Source organism: Oryctolagus cuniculus, chromosome 12, assembly GCF_051225735.1.
Source record: "Oryctolagus cuniculus isolate XC-2025 breed Fujian yellow rabbit chromosome 12, ASM5122573v1, whole genome shotgun sequence".
Classification (NCBI taxonomy): Eukaryota; Metazoa; Chordata; class Mammalia; order Lagomorpha; family Leporidae; genus Oryctolagus; species Oryctolagus cuniculus.
This window is the reverse complement of record NC_142878.1, coordinates 82,026,029-82,048,538: the sequence shown is the minus strand read 5'-3', so window position 1 is coordinate 82,048,538 and position 22,510 is coordinate 82,026,029. Positions and strand designations below refer to the sequence as shown.

Below are 22,510 nucleotides of genomic sequence, written 5' to 3'. Positions count from 1 at the left end.
ATGGGTTTCAAAGTGATTCTGCAAAAAGTTAGTATCATTTCCAGCTATTTATCCAAACAAATGAGAATTTTTCATTTGTGTATAAGTTGAGGGCTTAGATGAAATTACTGAGTGAAGGATAAAAACTCAAGAAATATGTTTTAGGGAGTGGGAGCTTAACCTAGCAGTTAAGCTGTCTACCTCACAGTGCCTGGATTCAATTCCAGCTTCCTATCAACGCAGACTATGGGAGACAGCAGTGATGGCTCAATTAATTGGATTCCTGTACCCATGTGAGAGATTCAAACTGAGTTCCTCGCCTTGGTTCTGGCCCTAGCCAACACTGAGGAGTGAACCTGATCATTCACATTCTTTCTTTCTGACTCTCAAATCAATACATTCATTAATTACATTTTTAAAAATACTTATGCCTAGCCGGCGCCGTGGCTCAATAGGCTAATCCTCCACCTTGCGGCGCCGGCACACCGGGTTCTAGTCCCGGTTGGGGCGCCGGATTCTGTCCCGGTTGCCCCTCTTCCAGGCCAGCTCTCTGCTATGGCCAGGGAGTGCAGTGGAGGATGGCCCAGGTGCTTGGGCCCTGCACCCCATGGGAGACCAGGAAAAAGCACCTGGCTCCTGGCTCCTGCCAGGATCAGCGCGGTGCGCCGGCTGCAGCGGCGGCCAGTGGAGGGTGAACCAACGGCAAAGGAAGACCTTTCTCTCTCTGTCTCTCTCTCTCACTGTCCACTCTGCCTGTCAAAAAAAAAAAAAAAAAAAAAAAAAAAAAAAAAACAACAAACATTAAAAATACTTATGCCTAAGATTCTAGTTCAACTGATCTGGGATAGAGCCTAGGCAACAATACATCTTTATTTTATAATCTCCCCTGCTTTATCTAACACAGACTGGTTTGAAAACCACTAATATGGTATATGCACCCTTCAATGAGGTCTCAAATAAAATAAGAATGCAAATACCTGCAGCATAATATGTTTAAATGCTTATATTTAGAACTTCAAACACAAAAGGAACAAGTAGTTCTCACCGATAACTTTCTCCAACTGTTACAATCTCTACTTCACTGTCAGTTGAGGTAACATTAATTTCTTCATTGGCAGTGACCTGGGGAGTGAAGGAAGTTTCTATAACCACAACATCTTCATCAATACTTCCTGCAAAGAAAAAGAAAAACACATTTAAAGGGCAAATGCTTGTTAGGTAATTGCTAGACAGCAATTTTTAAAAAATATGTATTTGAGACTGGTGCCGTGGCCCAGTTGGTTAATCCTCTGCCTGCAGTGCCACCATCCCATATGGGCGCCTGTTCTAGTCCTGGCTGCCCCTCTTCCTATCCAACTCTCTATGGCCTGGGAAAGCAGTAGAAGATGGCCCAAGTGGTTGGGCCCCTGCACCCACATGGGAGACCAGGAAGAAGCACCTGGCTCCTGGCTTTGGTTTGGCATGGCTCCAGCTGTTACAGCCATATGGGGAGTGAACCAACGGAAGGAAGACCTTTCTATCTATAACTCTACCTCAAATAAATAAATAAAATCTTTTTTAAAAAATATACTTATTTATTCGAAAGGCAGAGTGGTACAGAGACAGAGGGAGAAAGAAATTTTCCAACTGCCGGTTCACTCCCCAAATGGCCACAATGGCCAGTGCTGGGCCAGGTCAAAGCCAGGAGCCCAGAACTCCATCCAAGTCTCCTATTGGGTTTCAGGGATCCAAGTACTTGGGCCATCTTCCGTTGAGGGAGCTGGATCAGAAATGAGGCAGCCAGGACTTGAACTGGCACCCAATATGGGATACCAGCATTGCAGGTGGCAGCTTAGCTCACTGCACAATACCAACCACTAGACAGAAACCTTCATTTTGACTTGTGAGACTATGAAATTCATTATAAAAATAATGAAAGGGGAGGGGTACAGTAATTTCCATTGGAATAAGAGTTCCAATGTAGAGTTAAAGTAGAGTCAAAATTGCTTTAACTTCAATAACTTTGTAGGAGCAAAAGCAACTGCAAGCAGGAAGATGCTTTATAGTAACTAGTATGCAAATGTGGAGTAGACATGGTTCTACAATATGGTTTTTGTAGAGAGTATGAGTTTTGGAACTAAGAATTATACAAATCTTTTAAACTTTCTAAGATTTAGTGTCTTGATGAGGCTAAATGTGCAGAATACTGTACATGACACAAAGTATGTGCTCACAAATTAGAAATACACACTTAAAGTGGGTGTTTTTTTTTTTACTCTCATATTCTTATTATGGGATAATTCTCATCACAGATAGGATTTGTAAACTGTTGACTGACATCTGTATTGACAGATGATGGAAACACTGATAGCGGCATGTTTACAAAAAGTTATTCAGCACCAGATTTGTGTAAAATCTATCCAGAGAAGAAATAAATAACCTGCTCTTTTCTATCATTTTAATCGTCCTTAATACAGTTCAGTAGTATTAAGTATATTCAGACTGCTACGAAACAGATCTCCAGAACTTTTTCATATTTTATTAAATCGAAATTCTAGAATTATACCCTTTTCCACCATGCCACAACGCTGCCCCCCCCCCTTAAAAATGTAAAAGTAGATAATGGTGCAGCATGAGGCAAATATTTTCCAGAAATCTGTTGATTTTAACAAATGAACTGATATTTGCAAAACAATATAAAAAATTTCATTCTTAGGTGATTTGCTAAAATCAATTATCTATAACTTTTGTGCCTAAAGGTTTTTTTGGTCAAAATAAAAAAAAATTTGAAACAGAAAGCTTCAGGCTTTCTGTTGGGCCAGGCTAGACTGGAACCAGAGCCGTAGGCTCGGAACTCAAGTCTAGTCTCCCACACGGATGGCAGGCACAAAGTCACTTCAGCTATATCAACAATGCCTCCCAGTGTCTGCACCGGAAGGAAGTTAGAGTCAGTAGCTAGAGCTAGGAATCAAACCCAGGCCCTATGACTTGGGACGCAGGCATAATAACCACTAGGTTGAATGTCCACTCCAGGAATCTTACCACAAAATGCTTAAAATATAAAACGTTTTTTCATTAATTCACTACTCTAACAGCAACTAAGTATTGATGAATTTCATGTGGACAAAGTTGCCCCAGTAGCTCCAGAGTAACTAATATCCATCCATACAAATCATATAAACATTTAGTAGGTAACTCCAATTAAAAGTTGAGACCTCCCAATCCTAATTTTAACACACAGTAAAACATAACAGATTTAGCAGCAGGCATGTGGCACAGTGGTTAAGATGCTTCATCCTTCCTGGAAACAGACACTGATTCTGATCTTTATTCATAATATTCTCACACACACACCCCGCCCCCCTGCTACAAGTAACAGTTCCCTAGAACTTCTGCTCCACATTACCAACATCCTGCATCATAAAATTCCAAGCAGAAATTGAGCTCTCCTAACCCATTTTCCCAAAACTAGAACCTACATTTTTTGATCATGAGGAAAAAAATCTGGTAATTTAGAAAGACAACTCCTGTTATTACATTCCTCTTTCTCAGAAATCTAAGGAAATGACTGCTGTTCCCCCAAGCCTAAGGTGATCACAAAGAACTCTTATAAAATAAGTATGGTTGGCTTTTAAATATGGACTACATATGGCTAAAGCTAAGATTACCAACAAGGTTACTGTTTTTAGGGGTCTGGTAAGGACAGAAGAGGAAAAAGGAAAAAGGAAAGAGAATCCGGAGAAGGCAGTGACTCATACAGAGGGAGAGATGAAAGAGGGAGACATGGCACATCTTAACAGTCTGAACAGTAGACTTGCAGACTCTGACCTTAACAAGCAGGACATCAGACAAAACTGGGAAAGCTCTGTGTCAGTATTGGAAACCATGATCCCACTCCTTTAAAAAGGTCTTCCGATATCCTATTCCCTTCCTCTCTGATTTCACAAGAAATTTATCTTTTCCCTCTGCTCAAACTTAGTTCCTCAACACTCACTTCAAAAACATTTAAGGGGCCGGCATTGTGGGGTAGCTCATAAAGCCTCCGCTGTAACTCAGGCATCACATATGGGTGCTGGTTTGAGACCCAGTTGCTCCACTTCCAACCCAGCTCCCTACTAATGTGATTGGAAAAGCAGTGGAAGATGGCCCAAGTGCTTGGGCCCCTGCACCCATATGGGAGACCCGGATGACGCTCCTGGCACCTGAGTTCAGCCTGGCCCAGCCCTGGCTGTTACAGCCATGTAGGGAATGAACCAGGGAAGGAAAATCTCTGTCTCTTCCTTTTTCTGTGTAACTCTTTCAAATAAATAAATAAATCTTAAGAAAAAACTTTTAAAATTACAACCCCTTTAACTTAGAGTGGTCTGTATTCATGGGATATATTTATACTTCAGGACTGCATACAAACTTATAAACATAACTTTCACTATGTATGTGGGGGGGGGGGGCATGAGCACATGAGTACTGTTCCCTTTAATTCAGTTTTAATTGCTGAATCATATGCCCTAATGAGCATTATCAAGACAAAGTTTCTGGGCCATAGTATCAAAATAAAAGTTACCAAACACTGGGATTCATTTTTCAGCTGTAAAGAAATTGTATTTCAGCTACAATGTAACAATAAACAATAGAATACTTAAAGGAAAAATAATATTAAGCAGTCTTTTTTAGTGACTAGAACTGTTCTTAGTATACTTGAAAGTGAAAAAAGTATCACACAGGTATCTTAAAATGTATTCATGAAAGTTAAACATATGAAAGAAGAATGATAGGAAAAAAACAGTTGTGTATCACAAATCAATATCTCATAAAATGTAATCTATTATGTATTAAATGATGTAAATTTTTATCCTCAAAAAAAAAAAAAAAAAAAAAAAAACTCTGTTTTTACCACCGGAAAATTTAAAAACTTTTATCTCAGAATTGGAGACATGGCTTCAAATTACAGTTGATAATTTACTTATAAGCATAAAAATAAAAGATAATAGAGTCCAATATTCCTTTTATTAAATACTGTGACATAGAAATGAGAAAATAATACAAAGACGATGTAAAAGCTGCCATGTTCTACTCATCTTTAGAAACGCTTTTACCTGAGGGAGCAGCTGGATTGTTTTGGTGGTTTTCACTGGCAGAAACAAACAAATCTTCTTCTCCTTCAGTTGATGAACTGGAAGAGGATTCACTGCTGAGGTCATTCTCGCTGGAACTACTGGAACTTGGAAGCAAGGCATATTTTCTTCGGGCTAACACTTCCCGTTTCTTCCTCTGCATTAATATCCTCTCTTTTTGCTTCTGTGTCCTCTGTGAGGAATTATTTTTTACAAATCTTTTTCTGCATGGGAGTCTCCTTAATGAATTGCTATGAAAACAAGGTCTTTTCATTAATAATCCTGATACAGATTCTGTCTCAGTCCGAGGCCACTTCTGGGACCGTGCACTATGACTTCTGCTTTTAGCATTCAAAATGGTTTGGGAATGCCTTACAGAAACTTCTTTGTCCTCATCGGACGTCACAGTATCAGAATCTCCAAAATGCAGACTAGATGAAGGAGAAGAAAGGCAATCACTAAAGGAGGAATCATTATCTTCATCACTTGGTGGCTCTAGGTGTTGCCGCAATCCTAATACTCCTTGGTTCTCCTTAACACAATCCTGCATGTAAGAAGGACCAGCCTGCTGGCTTTTGCGTTTTTTCCTTACAGCACGTTTTTCTTGTTCTTGTTGGTTACTATTCATATCCTTCTCTTGTTTTTGAGTATCATCACACAAGTGAGAGAATTCATTCCCCACTTTATTATTTATCATTTCAACTCCTGCAGGAAAACTTTTGGCTGCCCCAATGGGCTCTGGATGCAAAAGGATCCCTTTCAGACTCTCTTGTGTCTTTGGTGCATCAGATGGAATCTCACTCTTCATATCCACTTTTAAAGTATAGAGCTCGTTATATTCATGAGTCCATTGAGACATGAGAAACTCTGAGGAAGGCCTAAAATATAGAATTAGATAGAAAAAACATTTTAGTGTTTTATTAGATTATTTCATTGAAGAGTACTCATACTCTTAACATATTTGGTCAAAATTGAGTAATTTCTCCAAAACCTACTATAGCAAAAATAAAAGGATTAGAATTCAAAAGACATGTCCTGATAGGACATTTTAAAGTGTGAATTTAAATGCTTTCTGTACATCTAGATGGTTACTACAAATAATGAATTATATAGCTTCTTTTTCTTACAGTTGTTTCCTTAATACTACTATATTCTCCAATGAGAATCTGAATTTCGGGCTAGTGCTGTGGTGATGCAGGTAAAGCCATTGCCTGCAGCACCGAAACCCCATATGGGCACTCATTCGAGTCTGGCCTGCTCCACTTCTGATCCAGCTTCCTGTTAATGTACCTGGGAAAGCAGGGAAAGATGGCCCAAGTCCTTGGGACCCTGCATCCACATGGAAGACTCAGAAGAAGTTCCTGGCTCCTGGCTTCCAACTGGCCCAGCCCTGGCCATTGCAGCCATTTATGGAGTGACCCAGCAGATGGAAGACTTCTCTCTCTTTCTGCCTCTGCCTCTCCCTGTCTGTAACTGACTTTCAAATAAATAATAAATCTATTAAAAAAGAAACGGACTTATCCTGATAGACAGTAGGCACAAGTATTACATCAAAAACTGTGAGTTACTGAAAATCATTCAGTTAAATAAGCAGTACAGCAAAATATAAAATCAAACCTCCTACAGTTCATTTAACTACATCTAAATCATTCAACTTCCGACATTGAGTTCTTGAACAAAGTGAATTTCAATACTGATATCAACGCAATGTACTTGTAAGAATGTTGATAGGGGCCAGCGCCATGGCTCACTTGGCTAATCCTCTGCCTGCGGCGCTGGAATCCCATGTGGGCCCCGGGTTGCAGTCCCGGTTGCTCCTCTTCCAGGCCAGCTCTCTGCTGTGGCCCGGGAAGGCAGTGGAGGATGGCCCAAGTGCTTGGGCCCTGCACCCACATGAGAGACCAGGAAGAAGCACCTGGCTCCTGGCTTCGGATCAGCGCAGCGCGCCAGCTGTAGTGGCCATTTGGGGGTTGAACCAAGAGAAGGAAGACCTTTCTCTCTGTCTCTCCCTCTCACTGTCTGTAACTCTACCTGTCAAATAAATAAAATTAAAAAGCTTTAAAAAAAAAAAAAAAAAAAGAATGCCGATAAATGCCATGACCCAAATGACATGACGTAAAATGAAACATATTCATCAGAAAGACAGTTAAGGTCATAAATGAAGAGCTTTTTATAAGGATTTATTTATTTATTTAATTGAATGTCAGAGTTAGAATGAGAGGGAGACAGAGAGAGAGAAAGAGAGATCTTCCACTCACTAGTTCAATTCCAAAATGGCTGCAATGATCAGGGATGGGCCAGGCTGAAGCCAGGAGCCAGTTTTATCTGGGTCTCCCACATGAGTGCAAGGGCACAAGCACCAGGTCATCCTCGGCTGCTTTCCCAGGCGTGTTAGCAAGGAGCTGGATTTGAAGTGGGGCAATTGAGACTCTGAACTGGCGCACGTATGGGATGCTGGCGCTGCAGATGGTAGCTTTAACCTGTTCTGCCACCGAGTCAGTCCCAATGAAGAGCTTTACTAGCGTAAACCATGAATATCTAAAAAAAACCAGTTAACATATGTTGAACTTTTTTATTAAGTATAACGCACATGCATACATTCTAAGTTTATAGGTTGAGGAAGTCTCACAACATGAACACATTTATGTCACTAGCACTCAGATCAAGAAACATTAACCAGCACTCTGAAATCCTCTTCCCATAACTATGACCCACCAAGAGTTGTATTCCCAATCCTAACTTCCACCTAACACCATAGAATTGTTTGGCCCTTAACATACATTTTAAACCACTTCCTAAAAAGAGGAAAGGAGATTTCAATAGCATGTTTTCCCCCTCTTCACAAATGATAATTATAAATGAACTCACAGGTCTCTCACTTTTAGTTTATATCTTTTTTATCAGAACAAATGAAAGCAACTAAAAAGTAGAATAGCCTAATCCTACTGAAAGCTACCAAAATCCCTGTTTTCTATTGTTCTTATTTAGAAAGACAGGCAGGCTGTATCCTGAATCAGCCATCAAGCCTTGTCTGGAGTTCAAGCAACATCAGTGGTAAAGCAGGAACACAAAGATGAAAGAAAATAGGGAGGACATGGCGGTGAGCCAATTATAGTAGGCATCTAGTCAAACAACAATCATCACAAAGGCAAGAAATCACAAGTCACGATGGTAAGGTACAGGTACATGTCACATAACAGTTAAGAAGGACCTGGGGCCAATGTTGTAGCACAGCGGGTTAAACCACCACCTGCAATGCTGGCATCCCATACAGGCACCAGTTCATGTCCCAGCCGCTCTACTTCCAATCCAGCTCTCTGCTAATGCATCTGTGAAAGCAGTAGAAGATGGCCCCAGGTACTTGAGTCCCCACCACCAACACAGGATAACCAGATGAAGCTCCTGGCTTCAGCTCAGCCCAGCCCCAGCCATTGTGGCCATTTGGGGAGTGAACAGCAGATGGAAGAGCTTTCTCTCCCTCTCTAACTCTTTCAAATAAATAAATAAATCTTGAAGGGGTGAAAAAAAAAAAGTTTGCCCATACAATAGCAAAAACAAACACACACCAAAAAACAGAAGGGGCTGGAATTGTGGTACAGCACAGTAAGCTGCTGCCTGTGGCACCTGAATTCCATATATATACTGGTTCGTTTCCTGGCTGCTCTACTTCTGAACTAGCTCCCTGTTAATGCACCTGGAAAAGCAGCAAAGGATGGCCCGGATGCTTGGGCCCCTGCACCCACAGGGGAGATCAGGAAGCGGTTCCTGGCTCCTGGCAACAGTCTGGCACAGCTTTGGCCATTGTAGCCACTTGGAGAGTGAATTGGTGGATGGGAGATCGATCTCTCTCTTTCTCTGTCTCTCCCTCTCTGTAACTCTTTCAAATAAATAAATAAATCTTAAAAAAAAAATACAGACAACAAATGTTGAAGATGTAAATAAACTGGAACACTCATGTATTACTAGTAAGAAATAAAATGGTGGGAGCCGGTGCTATGGTGTAGCAGGTAAAGCTGCCGCCTCAATGCTGGCATCCCATATGGGCACCGGTTCGAGTCTCGGCTGCTCCACTTCCAATCCAGCTCTCTGCTATGGCCTGGGAAAGCAGTATAAGATGGCACAAGTCTTTGGGCCCCTGCACCCACATGGGAGACCTGGAAGAAGCTCCTGGCTGAAAGTGAATAAACTATTGAAGAAATCTAGGGCGCCAGCATTGTAGTGAAGTGGGTAAAGCTGTCAGATATAACACCAGCATCCTATGGGCACCAGTTCAAGTTCTGGCTGCTCCTCTTCTGATCCAGCTCCCTGCTAATGGCCTGAGAAAAGCAGTGAAGATGGCCCAGATGCTTGGGCCCCTGCTACTCATTTGGGAGACCTGGATGAAGCTCCTGGTTCCTAGTGTCAGCCTGGCTCAGCCCTGGCAATTAAGTCCACTTGTGGAAGGCAACCAGTGGAAGGAAAATCTCTGTCTCTCTGACTTTCAAATAAATCTTAAAAAAAAAAAAGGAAAAAGACTCAAGCTACAACATGGATGAGCATTATGCTTATCAGTCACAAAGACTATATAATGATTATTTTTATATGAAAATATAAAACAGACCAGGCACATTTGTAAAGATAACAAGTAGATTAATGGTTGCCCAGGGCTGGGGATGATAGGAAGATTAGAGTATGATGGCAAAAAGTATAGGGTTTACTTTCAGTGACCTGAAAATGTTCTAAAATTGATTGTAATGATGGCTGCACAACTCTGAATACATTAAAAACCACTAAAATTCTATCTCAATAAACTGTTGCTAAAACATCAAGAGAGGGAGTCTTAAAGACTTCTGACCATAGATAACTATAAGCACCATCAACAATAGAAGAGCCAGGATGTCCTCTGGAAAGATTTGGTGTTCTTCCAGAAGCCCATAGCTCTGAGGAGCTATATTGAGTTGGATCTCTGAGGAGATAATCTTTTATTTGCTAAAGAAAAAAAATGTTTTAGACTCTTCAACCTTAATTACTGAGTCTTGCTTTGGGTCTTGGTAATAGAGCAATGCAAACATGCCAAAAGGACAGATAAATTCTGAGAACAGGGGTCCATAAATGAATTCACAAAGAAGTGATTCACAGCAAACTTCACTAAACACAGTTTCTCTGCCATCACTTTATGCCTCAAAGCCAAAATAATGAACTCTATGGTTAAATCTGTTGTGATTTTTGGGATGAGGGATGGTAAGGAGGAACAGGGCTGTGGTGTATGGTGGGGTGGTGTGTGTGTGTGTGTGTGTGTATGTGTATACTCTGGTAACTGTTCTCTTACCATGTCATGCAGTCATTAAATGTGAAATTAACATTCCATATTAACTATGAAGTTCTCATCAAAGGAGTACAAATTCATACTGTATTTTGAACTGAGAAAAATAAGTAAATTCATAAAAAAGAAAAAAGAAACACCAGTGCTGAATTTTTTAACTAAGGGAAACATCAAAATAACACAAGATCAAAAGAATATTCTGAACTATTTGCCGTTTGATAAATCAACTTAGTCTTTTATTCCTGTCAAAACAGGGACAAGCTTTTGACCTAGTGGTTAAGATACTACTTGGGATGCTTACATCCCTATGGAAGTGTCTACATTCAAGTCCTAGCTCTGCTCTCAAGTCTACCTTCCTGTAACGCGTACCCTGAGAGGCAGCAGTTTGGGTCAAGTACCTGCATCTCTGCCATCCATTTGGGAGACCTGGACTGGGTTTTCTGGCTCCCAGCTTTAGCTTGGCCCATCCTCAGCCATTACAGGCAACTGGGGAAGTGATCCGGCAGATATAAGCACATGCATGCATTCATGAGCTCTCTAACACATACACTTTTAAAGCTAAAAGAATTAACTCCACACAGGAGGGGAAAAAAAAGGAAATCCAAACACTTAACATACCACCAAAGGAGAAATATTATACAATCCTATTTATATGAAGCACCAAGAACAGTCAAATTCAAGTATAATGGTGGTTGTGAGGGGCTGGGATGAGAGAACAGAAGTTAATGTTTAATGGGTATACAGTTTCAGTTGAGGAAAATGAGAAAGTTCTGGAGATAAATGGCAATGATGGTTGAACAACAAAGTGAAAGTACTTACTGCCAAAGTGTACAGCTAAAAATGGCTAAAATGGTAAATTTTATATTATGTATATTTTACCATCAAAAGTTTAAAAAATCCTTGCAGCATGTAATTCTATTGTGGCATCTGTTTTCCAAATGATGGAGCCTAACACACAATCCCTTTAAAGAACTACTCTCTTCCCCATCATTCAGTATCACACTCTGTTTTTTGTAAAGTACCTGCCACTAGTTGAAATTAACTTGTTAGCCTGTTACTTTAACAAGTCCATTCACTGGAATGAATACAAAGCTAGAACCACATTAACCCTGGTTACTCTGATCTCTGCCAACTAAAATAGTTGTCTGGCACATAGAAGACACTCAATGAATAAATTTTTTTTAGATTTATTTATTTATTTGAAAGTCAGAGTTACACAGAGAGAAGGAGAGGCAGAGAGAGAGAGAGAGAGAGAGAAAGAGAGAGAGGTCTTCCATCCACTGGTTCACCCCCCAATTGGCTGCAACGGCTAGAGCTGCACCAATCCAAAGCCAGGAGTCAGGCGCCTCCTCTGGGTCTCCCACATGGGTGCAGGGGCCCAAGGACTTGGGCCATCTTCTACTGTTTTCCCAGGCCACAGCAGAGAGCTGGACCAGAAGTGGAGCAGCCGGGTCTCAAACCGGTGCCCATATGGGATGCCGGAGCTTCAGGCCAGGGTATTAACCCGCTGTGCCACAGCACCAGCCCCCTCAATGAATTTTTTTAATTGCATTAATCAGTAAAACAACAGGTTAAGAGGATGGTATGGTTAGCTAAGCATAAGCTGATATCATAGGAAATTAAAATATACAGAATAAGAATTTTTTTTTTTTTTGACAGGCAGAGTGGACAGTGAGAGAGACAGACAGAGAGAAAGGTCTTCCTTTGCCGTTGGTTCACCCTCCAATGGCTGCCACGGCCGGCGCGCTGCGGCCGGCGCACCGCGCTGATCCGATGGCAGGAGCCAGGTACTTATCCTGGTCTCCCATGGGGTGCAGGGCCCAAGCACTTGGGCCATCCTCCTCTGCACTCCCTGGCCACAGCAGAGAGCTGGATTGGAAGAGGGGCAACCGGGACAGAATCCGGCGCCCCGACCGGGACTAGAACCCGGTGTGCCGGCGCTGCTAGTCGGAGGATTAGCCTAGTGAGCCGCGGCAACCAAGTCAATAATGTCTAACATTTTTTGAACATTTATTGTCACTCAATTTATAGTTTCAGGAACCCTGAAGCCACAGAGACAGTTATTTTACAGTTAGGGGTCCATTGGGCCCTTAAAATAGAGAAGCTGAGCATTAAAGAGAATAGTAAGGAAACATGAAAATTTCTCCTCTATAAAACAGATAAACTGGGGCTAGTGTTGTGGTACTGCAGATTGAGCTGCAGCTTGTGACACTGGAATCCCTAATGAGTGTGTGTGTTTGAGTCCCAGCTACTTCACTTCTGTTCCAGCTCCTTGCTAATGTGCCTGTGAAAGCAGCAGGAGATGCCCCCACCCACCATGTGGGAGACCCAGATAAGCTCCTGGCTTCAGCTTGACCTGGCCCCAGCTGATGTGGCCAGCAGCAGATGGAAATTCTCTATTTCTCAGTCTCTCTAATTCTGCCTTTTAAAATAAATATATATTTTAAATAAAGTAAAATTGGTAAACTGATCTACATACCGCTGCTTGATTCTTAAATAAAGTAAAATTGGTAAACTGATCTACATACCGCTGCTTGATTCATACTAAGTATTAGGTAAAAAAAATGGCTGCATCTTCTAGAAAGCATATAGAGACCACTTTTGGGGGCTGGTGCTGTGGCATAGCAGGTAAAGCCTTGACCTGCAGTGTCAGCATCCCATATGGGTGCTAGTTCGAGTCCCCACTGCTCCCAGCTAATGCGCCAGGGAAAGTGGTGGAAGGCCCAAGTACTTTAGCCCCTGCACTACATGGGAGAACTGGAAGAAGCTCCTGGCTTCAGATTGGCACAGCTCAGGCTGTTGCAGTCATTTAGGGAGTAAACCAGAGGATGGATGACCTCTCTCTCTCTCTCTCTCTCTCTCTCTTCTGCCTCTGCCTTTCAAATAAATAAATCTAAAAAGAAAGAAAAAAGAAAAAAAGGAACACTTTTCATGTCCCTGAGGGTCTCAAGCCTCAAGCCTCAAGGTTAAAAAAAAAATCTTCAAATCAGAGAACCAGTTGGATTCAGCTCACTCACAGACATGTTTTATTTAGCATGCACAATTCAGAAGAAAAAAAAAATTGATGGTTAGTGTTAAAACACTATGGGCATTCTCATTAGAGGCAGAAAAGGTTGCTATTTAACATGCACTGCAAAGGTTAGTTAAATCATTCAAACAAGAGAATGAATCAAAGAGAAGGTAGTATTATTTCAATATACGCAGGTAAGACTGACAGGAAAACCATTGAAAACAGGCCAGTTATGTGAATGTTTATCACAATACTACTCCAAAAATCAGTGACTTTGCTTTCCAAGGATGGAGAGCCCTTTTTCTGTCAAAGGCCATTTGGATATGTATAACATTATCTGCGGACCATACAAAATTATCAACCTAAAAATTAGCCTGCTATAGATTTGCTGAATTTTGCATTCCACCTACTATTGCCTCAGCAGGGCCAGACCAAATGACTTCACAGATATTAAACAGCCTACAAACAGGACATTCCTCACTGCTGCTTTACACAGTAGCCCCTGAACCCACATGGGAGACTCAGAAGTACCTGGTTTCTGGCTGCAGCCTGGCCCAGCCCTGGCCTTTGTGACCATTTGAGGAGTGAACCAGAAAATAGAAGGAAGACTCTTCTCTTTCTCTCTCTCTCTCTCTCTCTCTCTCTCTCTCTCTCTGCCTCTGCCTCTGCTTCTGCTTCTGCTTCTGCTTCTGCTTCTCCCTCTCTGTACCCTCTTTCAAAAAAATAAAATCATTTAAAATAAAATAAAATAAAAATATCCAAAGTTTACTACCATTCACTCTAGCACTAAAAATTAGATCTGAGTGTCAGTCCTCACTCTGCTCCTGACTGGCTATATAAACTTGAATAAACTAGTTAAAACCCTGTGAAACAGTTTCCAGTCTACAAAATAAGGATAACAATAGTACCTACCTCATAAAATTGCCATAGGGCTAAATGCAAGTACTTGTTAGAGAATATGGCATAATGGCTGTTATTAATTACTTTCCTAAAGAAACAGGTACATGCATAATGCATTTAACATTTACGATCCTCAATTTTTTAATTTAAAAATTAAATTTAGGGGCTCACATTGTGGCGTAGCACATAAAGCTACCACCTGCAATGGCATCCCCTATGGTCACGAGTTCATGTCCAGGCTGCTCCATTTCCAATCTAGTTCCCTGCTAATGGCCTGGGGAAAGCAACAGATGATAGCCCAAGTGTTTGGGCCCCTGCCACCCATGTAGTAGAACCCATAGGAAGCTCCTAGTTCCAGGCTTCAGCCTGTTCCAGGTACAACCACTGTGACAATCTAGGTAGTGAACTTAGCGGATGAAAGATCTCTCTGTAAATCTGACTTTAACATAAATATATCTTTAAAAAATCAAAATTTTTTAAAAATCAAATTTAAAATTTTAATTGAAAATAAAATTTAACAGCTGGATGCTTTCACCCTGTAAATTCTAACACTAGACATTAAAAACTAGACACCGTGCTTTTGAAAACAGATATATTAAATCTCTTCCAAATGAAAGATTTCCATTTCTCAATAAATTAAATAATTTTCTCATTTGTCTTGAAGTATTCTAAAATTCTTGAGTACTAGCTATCAAAGACAAAAACATCTATGTAACCTCCTATCATTAAACTGGGTGGTGTTTATGGAAAAGTCTACTGTTCTGGGTTATACAAACAAGAATGCACCTATCCCAGCAACACTGAAGAACATTTGGGAGTCAGTTGCATCTGGTTAGGATAGCAGCACTACAAATCAAAGGGCTTACTGCACAAATGTCTAACATTTCTTTCCGGTACAGAAGGCTGGACTCTGGAATTTATATTGAAATATGAAATATGGTATAAAGATATTGCAAATTACCTACTATGTATTTAAAAAACATGAATGAAACTTAAAAAGCTACTTGAATATATTTCAGCAAAGTAGCTGTACTGTTCTATAGATACTTTATTCAGGAATAAATCCAGTAATAAAGTATTAAAAATATTATGCAAGAAAGTTCTCATCCTCCAAAGCAACATGAACTCCAAATATACATTTATTCCAAGGTATTATGCCTAACAAGAAATGTTTAAGACCTATGAGCAAAACACTACAATACTGTACAGTAAGATCTAAAAGACAATCTTAGTCAACGGAGAGAGATTTCATTTCTTGATGAGCAACGACTCCAAAATGACTATCACAAATGAGAAGAAAGGCATATTGCTTTGAAACTCAACATATGGCCGGTGCCGCAGCTCACTAGGCTAATCCTCCGCCTAGCGGCGCCGGCACACAGGGTTCTAGTCCCGGTCGGGGCGCCGGATTCTGTCCCGGTTGCCCCTCTTCCAGGCCAGCTCTCTGCTGTGGCCAGGGAGTGCAGAGGAGGATGGCCCAAGTGCTTGGGCCCTGCACCCCATGGGAGACCAGGAGAAGCACCTGGCTCCTGTCATCGGATCAGCGCGGTGCGCCGGCCGCAGCACGCCGGCTGTGGCGGCCATTGAAAGGTGAACCAATGGCAAAGGAAGACCTTTCTCTCTGTCTCTCTCACTGTCCACTCTGCCTGTCAAAAAAAAAAAAAAAAAACTCAACATAAATATCACCACCATGGACATGCAACCACTGTATTTTTCCAAATGGCCTGAATACATACTCCTAAAGGTCAATTCAAATGCATAGTTTACATTTACTTTCTCATTGTATTCAAGATCTTTTAAAATAATTAAAACTCAATTTACAAAAATAACTGTTCAGTTATAGTCACAACTTAGGAAGGTAAAAGTGAAAGGAAAAATTTGGACTCAAAACATTTATTTCCCCTTTTTTTTAAATTATTTTTTAAAATAAATTACTAAGCCCAGACCCCACCACTGCAGGCATGTGGGGAGTAAATGAAGGGATGGAGCTCTCTAAACTTTTTTTTAAAATGAGGTAGTGTCTGTACAGAGTGATATGCAAAGTACTGATATTTTCTTTAAGCAGGCTATAGATTATAAGTCTGTTCTTGCAAGATTGTTTTTGTAAAATAACGTGTTAATACATGCATGAGACAGATACAGAAAAATATGCACTAATAGTGTGGGAGTGAAATTGTAGGATAGAGACATACAGCAATGGGTTGGGGGTTTTACTCTTTATGTTAAAAATTTCCTATGGTATGTATGTATGTATTCATTTATTTAAGATTTGCTTGTTTATAAGACAGAGTGACAGAGAGCAAGAGGGGGAAGTATAGAGGAGAAGAAAATGAGATAAAGTGATCTTCCATTTGCTGGTTCACTCTACAAATAGCCAGGTCTGGGTCAGGCAGAGGCAGCCAGATGGCACACAGATGTCAGGGACCCAAATACTTGGGCCATCCTCCACTACCTTCCTAACCAAATTAGCAGAGAACTGAATCAGAAGCAGAGCAGCCAGATCTTGAACCAGCAATCCAGCAATCTAAAAAGCCTTGAACCAGGAATTTGAAAAGCCAGCCCTACAAGCAGTTTAATCCACTATGCCACAACAGCCCTTATGATTTTAATTTTATTAAAATGACCATTTGCCAATTTGCAAATCAAAGTATAAGAATTTTTTTAAAAACTGAATAGAAAATAATGAGAATATATTTTATGTTTCCTCTAGATTAGGACACAACTGTTAAATTACCATATACATCAAATGCAGCCATGTGTTACTTAACAGTGGGGTAAACATTCTAGGAGAGAAGGTATCATTAGACAACTTTGTTAAGCAAACATCATAAATTATACTTACAAACTAAAAAAAGGCTTTGACGTCACTAGGCAGTATAATCATATGGGGCTACCTCTGTACATCATCAACTTAAATGTTCTTATGTAGCATATGACTGTATATGCTAACAGGATTTTTATAGGAATTATGACTTGGCATAAAAATTTATTCTTGCTGAACAGAAATGACCAAAATTTCGGAAAGCTGTATGGCAGAAGAGGGCATAGAGATTATCTACAATTGTTGGCAAATCTGAATGGAGTTGTCAAATTTAAAAGCTAAGACTTTTCACTACTTATTTTATTTTATTTTATTTTATTTATCCGATGGCAGGAGCCAGGTACTTCTCCTGGTCTCCCTTGGGGTGCAGGGCCCAAGTACTTGGGCCATCCTCCACTGCACTCCCTGGCCACAGCAGAGAGCTGGCCTGGAAGAGGGGCAACTGGGACAGAATCCGGCGCCCCGACCGGTACTAGAACCCGGTGTGCCGGCGCCGCAAGGCGGAGGATTAGCCTAGTGAGCCGCAGCCCCGGCCCACTACTCATACTAGTCTACAATTCTAGACACATTTCTGAACTTAAGTTTGATGAATTTAACATTTTATGAAGAAATGCTACTGCTTAGCAATCAATACTTTATCATCAAACCATTTCATAAAATCTTTCATCATTAAGAATTGTTGGGTTAACTGCAAAGAGCCAACAGGGGAGCCGGTGCTGTGGCATAGCAGGTATGCCATAGGGCCATCCCATATGGGCACCAGTTCACATTCCAGCTGCTCCTCTTCTGATCCAGCTCTCTGCTTATGGCCTAGGGAAGCAGTGGAAGATGGCTCAGAAGAAGCTCCGGGCTCCTGGCTTCAGATTGACTCAGCTCTGGCCATTGCAGCCACTTGAGGAGTGAACCAGCAGATAAAAGACCTTTCTCTGTCTCTTCCTCTGTCTAACTCTACCACTCAAATAAATACATCTTAAAGAAAAAAAAGAGCCAGTAGGAGTTCAAAAAATAATATGTAAGGACAACCAACCTCCAAAGTCTTTTTTCTTGATACTTCCGATAATCAATCTGCCAACTTTAAAAGACTGAAACACCAAAACTACCCTTAAGAGATTTCTGTTATTTGAACTTCCAGTTTCCAAAACTAAACTATATAGCCTCCACATCTCCGTAGAGATTGGAACTCAGTGAGCTAAGAATTCTCTCTTTTCTTAAAGTAACAGATTCCAAATTAAAAGCATTTTTGTAGCCTGTGAAAAGATTTAAGAGGTAAATGCAGGGGCCGTCATTGTGGAACAGCAAGTTAAGCCATAGCTCATGACACTGGCAACCCATATCAGTGGACCTGTTTGAGTCCCCAGCTCTGCTTCCAATCCAACTCCCTACTAATGTTCCTGGAAGGCAGCAGAAAATGCCACAAGTACTTGGGCCCCTGAAATCCTTGTGGGAGAGGCAAATGGAGTTTCAGGCTCCTGGCTTCAGCTGGGCCCAGCCCTAGCCATTGCAACCATTTAGGGAATAAACCAGTGGTTGGAAGATCTCTGTCTCTCTAACTCTTTCAAATAAACATTAAAGAGAAAGAGAGAGAGAGAGAGAGAGAGAGAAAGAGAAAGAGAGAGAAAGAGAGAGAAAGAGAGAAAGAGAGAAAGAGAGAGAGAGAGAGAGAGAGAGAGAGGTAAGGGGTCAGCACTGTAGTATAGCAGGTTAAGCAGCCGCCTGCAGCGCTGGCATCCCATATGGGTGCCATTTCGAGACCCGGCTGCTCCTCTTCCAATCCAGCCCTCTGTTATGGCCTGGGAAAGCAGTAGAAGATGGCCCAAGTCCTTGGGCCCCTGAACCCATGTGGGAGACCTGGAAAAAGTTCCTGGCTGCTAGTTTCAGATCGGCACAGCTGTGGCTGTTATGGACAATTGGGGAGCGAACCAGCGCACGCACCTGTGCTTGCTCGCTCACTCCCTCCCTCTCTGCTTCTCCTTCTCTCTCTGTGTAACTCTGACTTTCAAATAAATAAATCCTTATTAAAAAAAAAAAAAAAAGAGAGGTAAATGTAGAATTAAACCATATGGCTAAATAGGACCCAATGTTTACAGAAAATTTTTTAACATTTTGAGCTTATTTTTTGTCAATAATATAAAATGACATGGTCTTTTTCTTATTAACAAACATGTTACATATGCTGAATGATGCTAAAGAAGAAGAGATTTAAAATACAAATATTACAATGATAATTTACAGAATTCTTTGAGAACAACCTCATTGATGAAATAAGCACATCCTGTGAGAAACAGAAAATGGAATCAAATTAGCGGGATGAGAAAAAAAACAGGAACTTTGACCCATGCTCATTATTATCAAATAAATGTATTGAATAAATGCTAGATCTATGGGAAGAGAGTAAAGTAAGATACAGCTTGAGTTTTTTGTTTTTTTTTTTTTTTAGCAGAGGTGAATAAACTGGGGTCAAATTACCAAGGAGTGAGGGATGACTTATTTCTGCTTCACATTAGTTAGAAAGATTTACTGAAGAACTGAAAGGATTAGATTAAGAGGAAAAGTCGGAGATTGGGGAGAAGGCTCTTACAGTAATTGGAATAAACAGCAGTTTCAGCAATTTCACCAGATATAACATGTCAACTGTGACTAGCAATACCACCTCACTTTTTACTGAAAATGTACCAAAAATTTCTAAGTAAAAACAGGTATCACTTGCTCTTCCTTCAACTATTATGGCAAGGACAAATCCTACTGTTCCGAACATCTTTTCATAGAAAGCAATTACTATTTCATGTTGTGTTTTGCAAAAGAAATTCTACAATAAACTTTCTGTGATCCAATCTATTCCTTTTCTCAAATATTTAATACTGTTTCAAAACTGAAATACATTTAAAATTCCAATTTGCATTAACTGGAACCAAACTACAGCTAATGCAACTGGAAATAGATTCCCATTCCCCCAACTCTTTACTGTCCTGATTTCCATAATTAAAAAAAAAAAAGCAAGTATTTTGGGAGTAATAATGCAAGAAATAATAGCAGATATGAATACCTATCACTAATAATAAGTAGTGCTGATAATGATGATGTAGTGACAATGATGATGGAGGATACATTCTTCAAAAGTCTATTGTTCCTGGTAATATAAGTTCTCAAATACACTCCTTTTTCCATGAAGTTTTCCTGATAACATCTTTTGTTTTTGCATCCAAAGAGAGGTCATTTTTCCTTTGACTCAGAATAAAGCAGAGTCTAATAACTTTTTCCTGCTTGCTTGTCCCTAAAACAGGTACATTTTCCCTCAAAAGCTGTATAATTTTTAAATGAATAATGCTTTTTAAAAAGCTGCTTCCTGGGGTCAGCGCTGTGGTGCAGCAGGTTAAAGTCCAGGCCTGCAGTACTAAAATCCCATATGGGCGCAGGTTTGAGTCCCAGCTGCTCCACTTCTGATCCAGCGCTCTGCTGTGGCCTGGGAAAGCAGTAGAAGACAGCCCAAGTACTTGAGCCCCTGCACCCACGTGGGGGACCCGGAAGAAGCTCCTGGCTCCTGGCTCCTGGCTTCAGATCAGCAGAGCTCTGGCCATTACATCCATTTGGGGAGTGAACCAGCAGATGAAGACCTCTCTTTCTCTCTGCTCTAACTCTCTAACTCTTTCAAATAAATAAAATAAATCTTAAAAAAAAAATAAAATAAAAGCTGCTTCCTGGGGAAGGCATTTGGTACAGCAAGTTAAAAGGCTGCTTGGGATACCCATATCCCATAGCAGAGTGCCTGAATTCAATAACTGGTATAAAAAACATTTTTCACTGAATAATTTGCCTAAACTCAAATAAATGGGTAGTATTCTGAGACATCCATTAACAAACTTTAATTAAACTATCATTTTGGTACAGTTTTATAATAATGTGTATGATATAACCACCTTTTCAGACTCAAATAACAGCTTTAGGGTCTGAATTTATCAAATTCTAAAGACTTTTTTATAAACCACCACAATTTGGTCATTTTTGTAAACACAGAATAGAACACAGCAATTTCTATTAGCATCTTTCTTCACAGAAATAACCTCACATGGATTATTCTCTAGCTAACCCAAACTGTGAACCAACGAATAAAATGCCAAAGCAAAATGGAAAAAAATGGAAATATATTAAATTTTTAAATTTATAAATGAAAGTCTATCATTCCTTGAAGGTAGAACTGTGGTTAAATTAAAGATGCACAGTATGAATCCTAAAGCAATCATAAAAGATTAAAAAATAATAATAAATGAAATACAACTAAAGCCAACAATGGAGATAAAAATGTAATGCTGGGGCTGGTTCTATGGCATAGCAAGTTAAGTTGCCTGCAGTACCAGCATCCTATATTGGCACTGGTTTGAGTTCTGGCTGCTCCACTTACCACCCAGCTCCCTGCTAATGCACCTGGGAAAGCAGCCGAAGATGGCCCATGTCCTTAGGCTAGGCCCTGCACCCACAATGGAAACCAGGAAGAAGCTCCTGGCTCATGGCTTTGGCCTGGCCCAGTGCCAGTCTTTGCAGCCATTTGGGGAGAAAACCAGCAGATGGAAGATCTTTGTTTCTCCTTCTCTCTCTCTCTCTCTCTCTCTCTCTGAAACCCTGCCTTCCAAATAAATAAATTAATCTTTATTTTTTTAAATGTAATACCAAAAAAGTTAATTAAAAAACAAATGGAGATGCTGGCATTTGTGGTGTACTGGGAAAAGCTGCTGTCTGCATCCCACATGGGCTCTAGTTCGTGCCCCAGGTTGCTCTGCTTCTGATCCAGTTCCCTGTTAATGTGCCTGGGAAAGCAACAGAACATGGCCCCAAGTATTTGGGCCGCTGCATCCACATGGGAGACCCAGATGACAGCTCCTGGTTCCTGGCTTCAGCTTGGCCCAGCCTTGGCTGTTGCAGCCATTTGGGGAATGACTAGAGGAGGGAAAATCTCCCCTCCCCCATCTTTGCACCTGTCTCTTCCTCTCTGTAACTGTGCCTTTCAAATAAAGAAATTTTTAAAAAATGAGCTAAGAGAAAGCAAAAAAAAAAAAAAAAAACAAAAAAAAACACACACACACAACACAACAGATGGGACAAATAGAAAACAAACAGCAAACTGATATTTAAATTCAGCTATAACAAAACTAAGTACTGTTGACATACAGATAGATTTGAGAGAACAAAAATAGATTTCTACATATCATCAATGATTTTCAAACAGAGTGGCAAGATAATGTGAAAGGAATAGTCTTTCCAACAAATAGTGATGGAACAAGAGAGTCATATGGGAAAAAATGAGTTTCAACCCCTACCTCACACCAGACACAAAAATTAACTCAAAATGGATCATAGAACTAAATCTAAAAGTATAAAACCTCTAGAGAAACAGCAGAAAATGCATACGATTATAT

At 40.5% G+C, this 22,510-nt stretch overlaps 1 protein-coding gene across 49 annotated transcripts in view; it reads right to left on the bottom strand.

Moving 5' to 3' along the window:
* Nucleotides 1-22,510, bottom strand: part of RNF111 (ring finger protein 111) — a 137,274-nt gene that overhangs the window by 36,877 nt on the left and 77,887 nt on the right. For 43 of the 49 annotated variants that reach the window (XM_017347993.4, XM_051821951.3, XM_089310458.1 and 40 more), the window contains 2 exons: nucleotides 5,052-5,947; nucleotides 1,025-1,151 (listed from right to left, as the gene is read on the bottom strand). In XM_017347993.4, the coding sequence (XP_017203482.2) occupies nucleotides 1,025-1,151; nucleotides 5,052-5,947 (1,023 nt within the window). Of the gene's footprint in view, nucleotides 1-1,024; nucleotides 1,152-5,051; nucleotides 5,948-7,327; nucleotides 7,608-22,510 lie in introns of those variants that run through there. The other 6 variants (XM_089310462.1, XM_089310466.1, XM_070054267.2 and 3 more) reach the window with 1 other exon arrangement.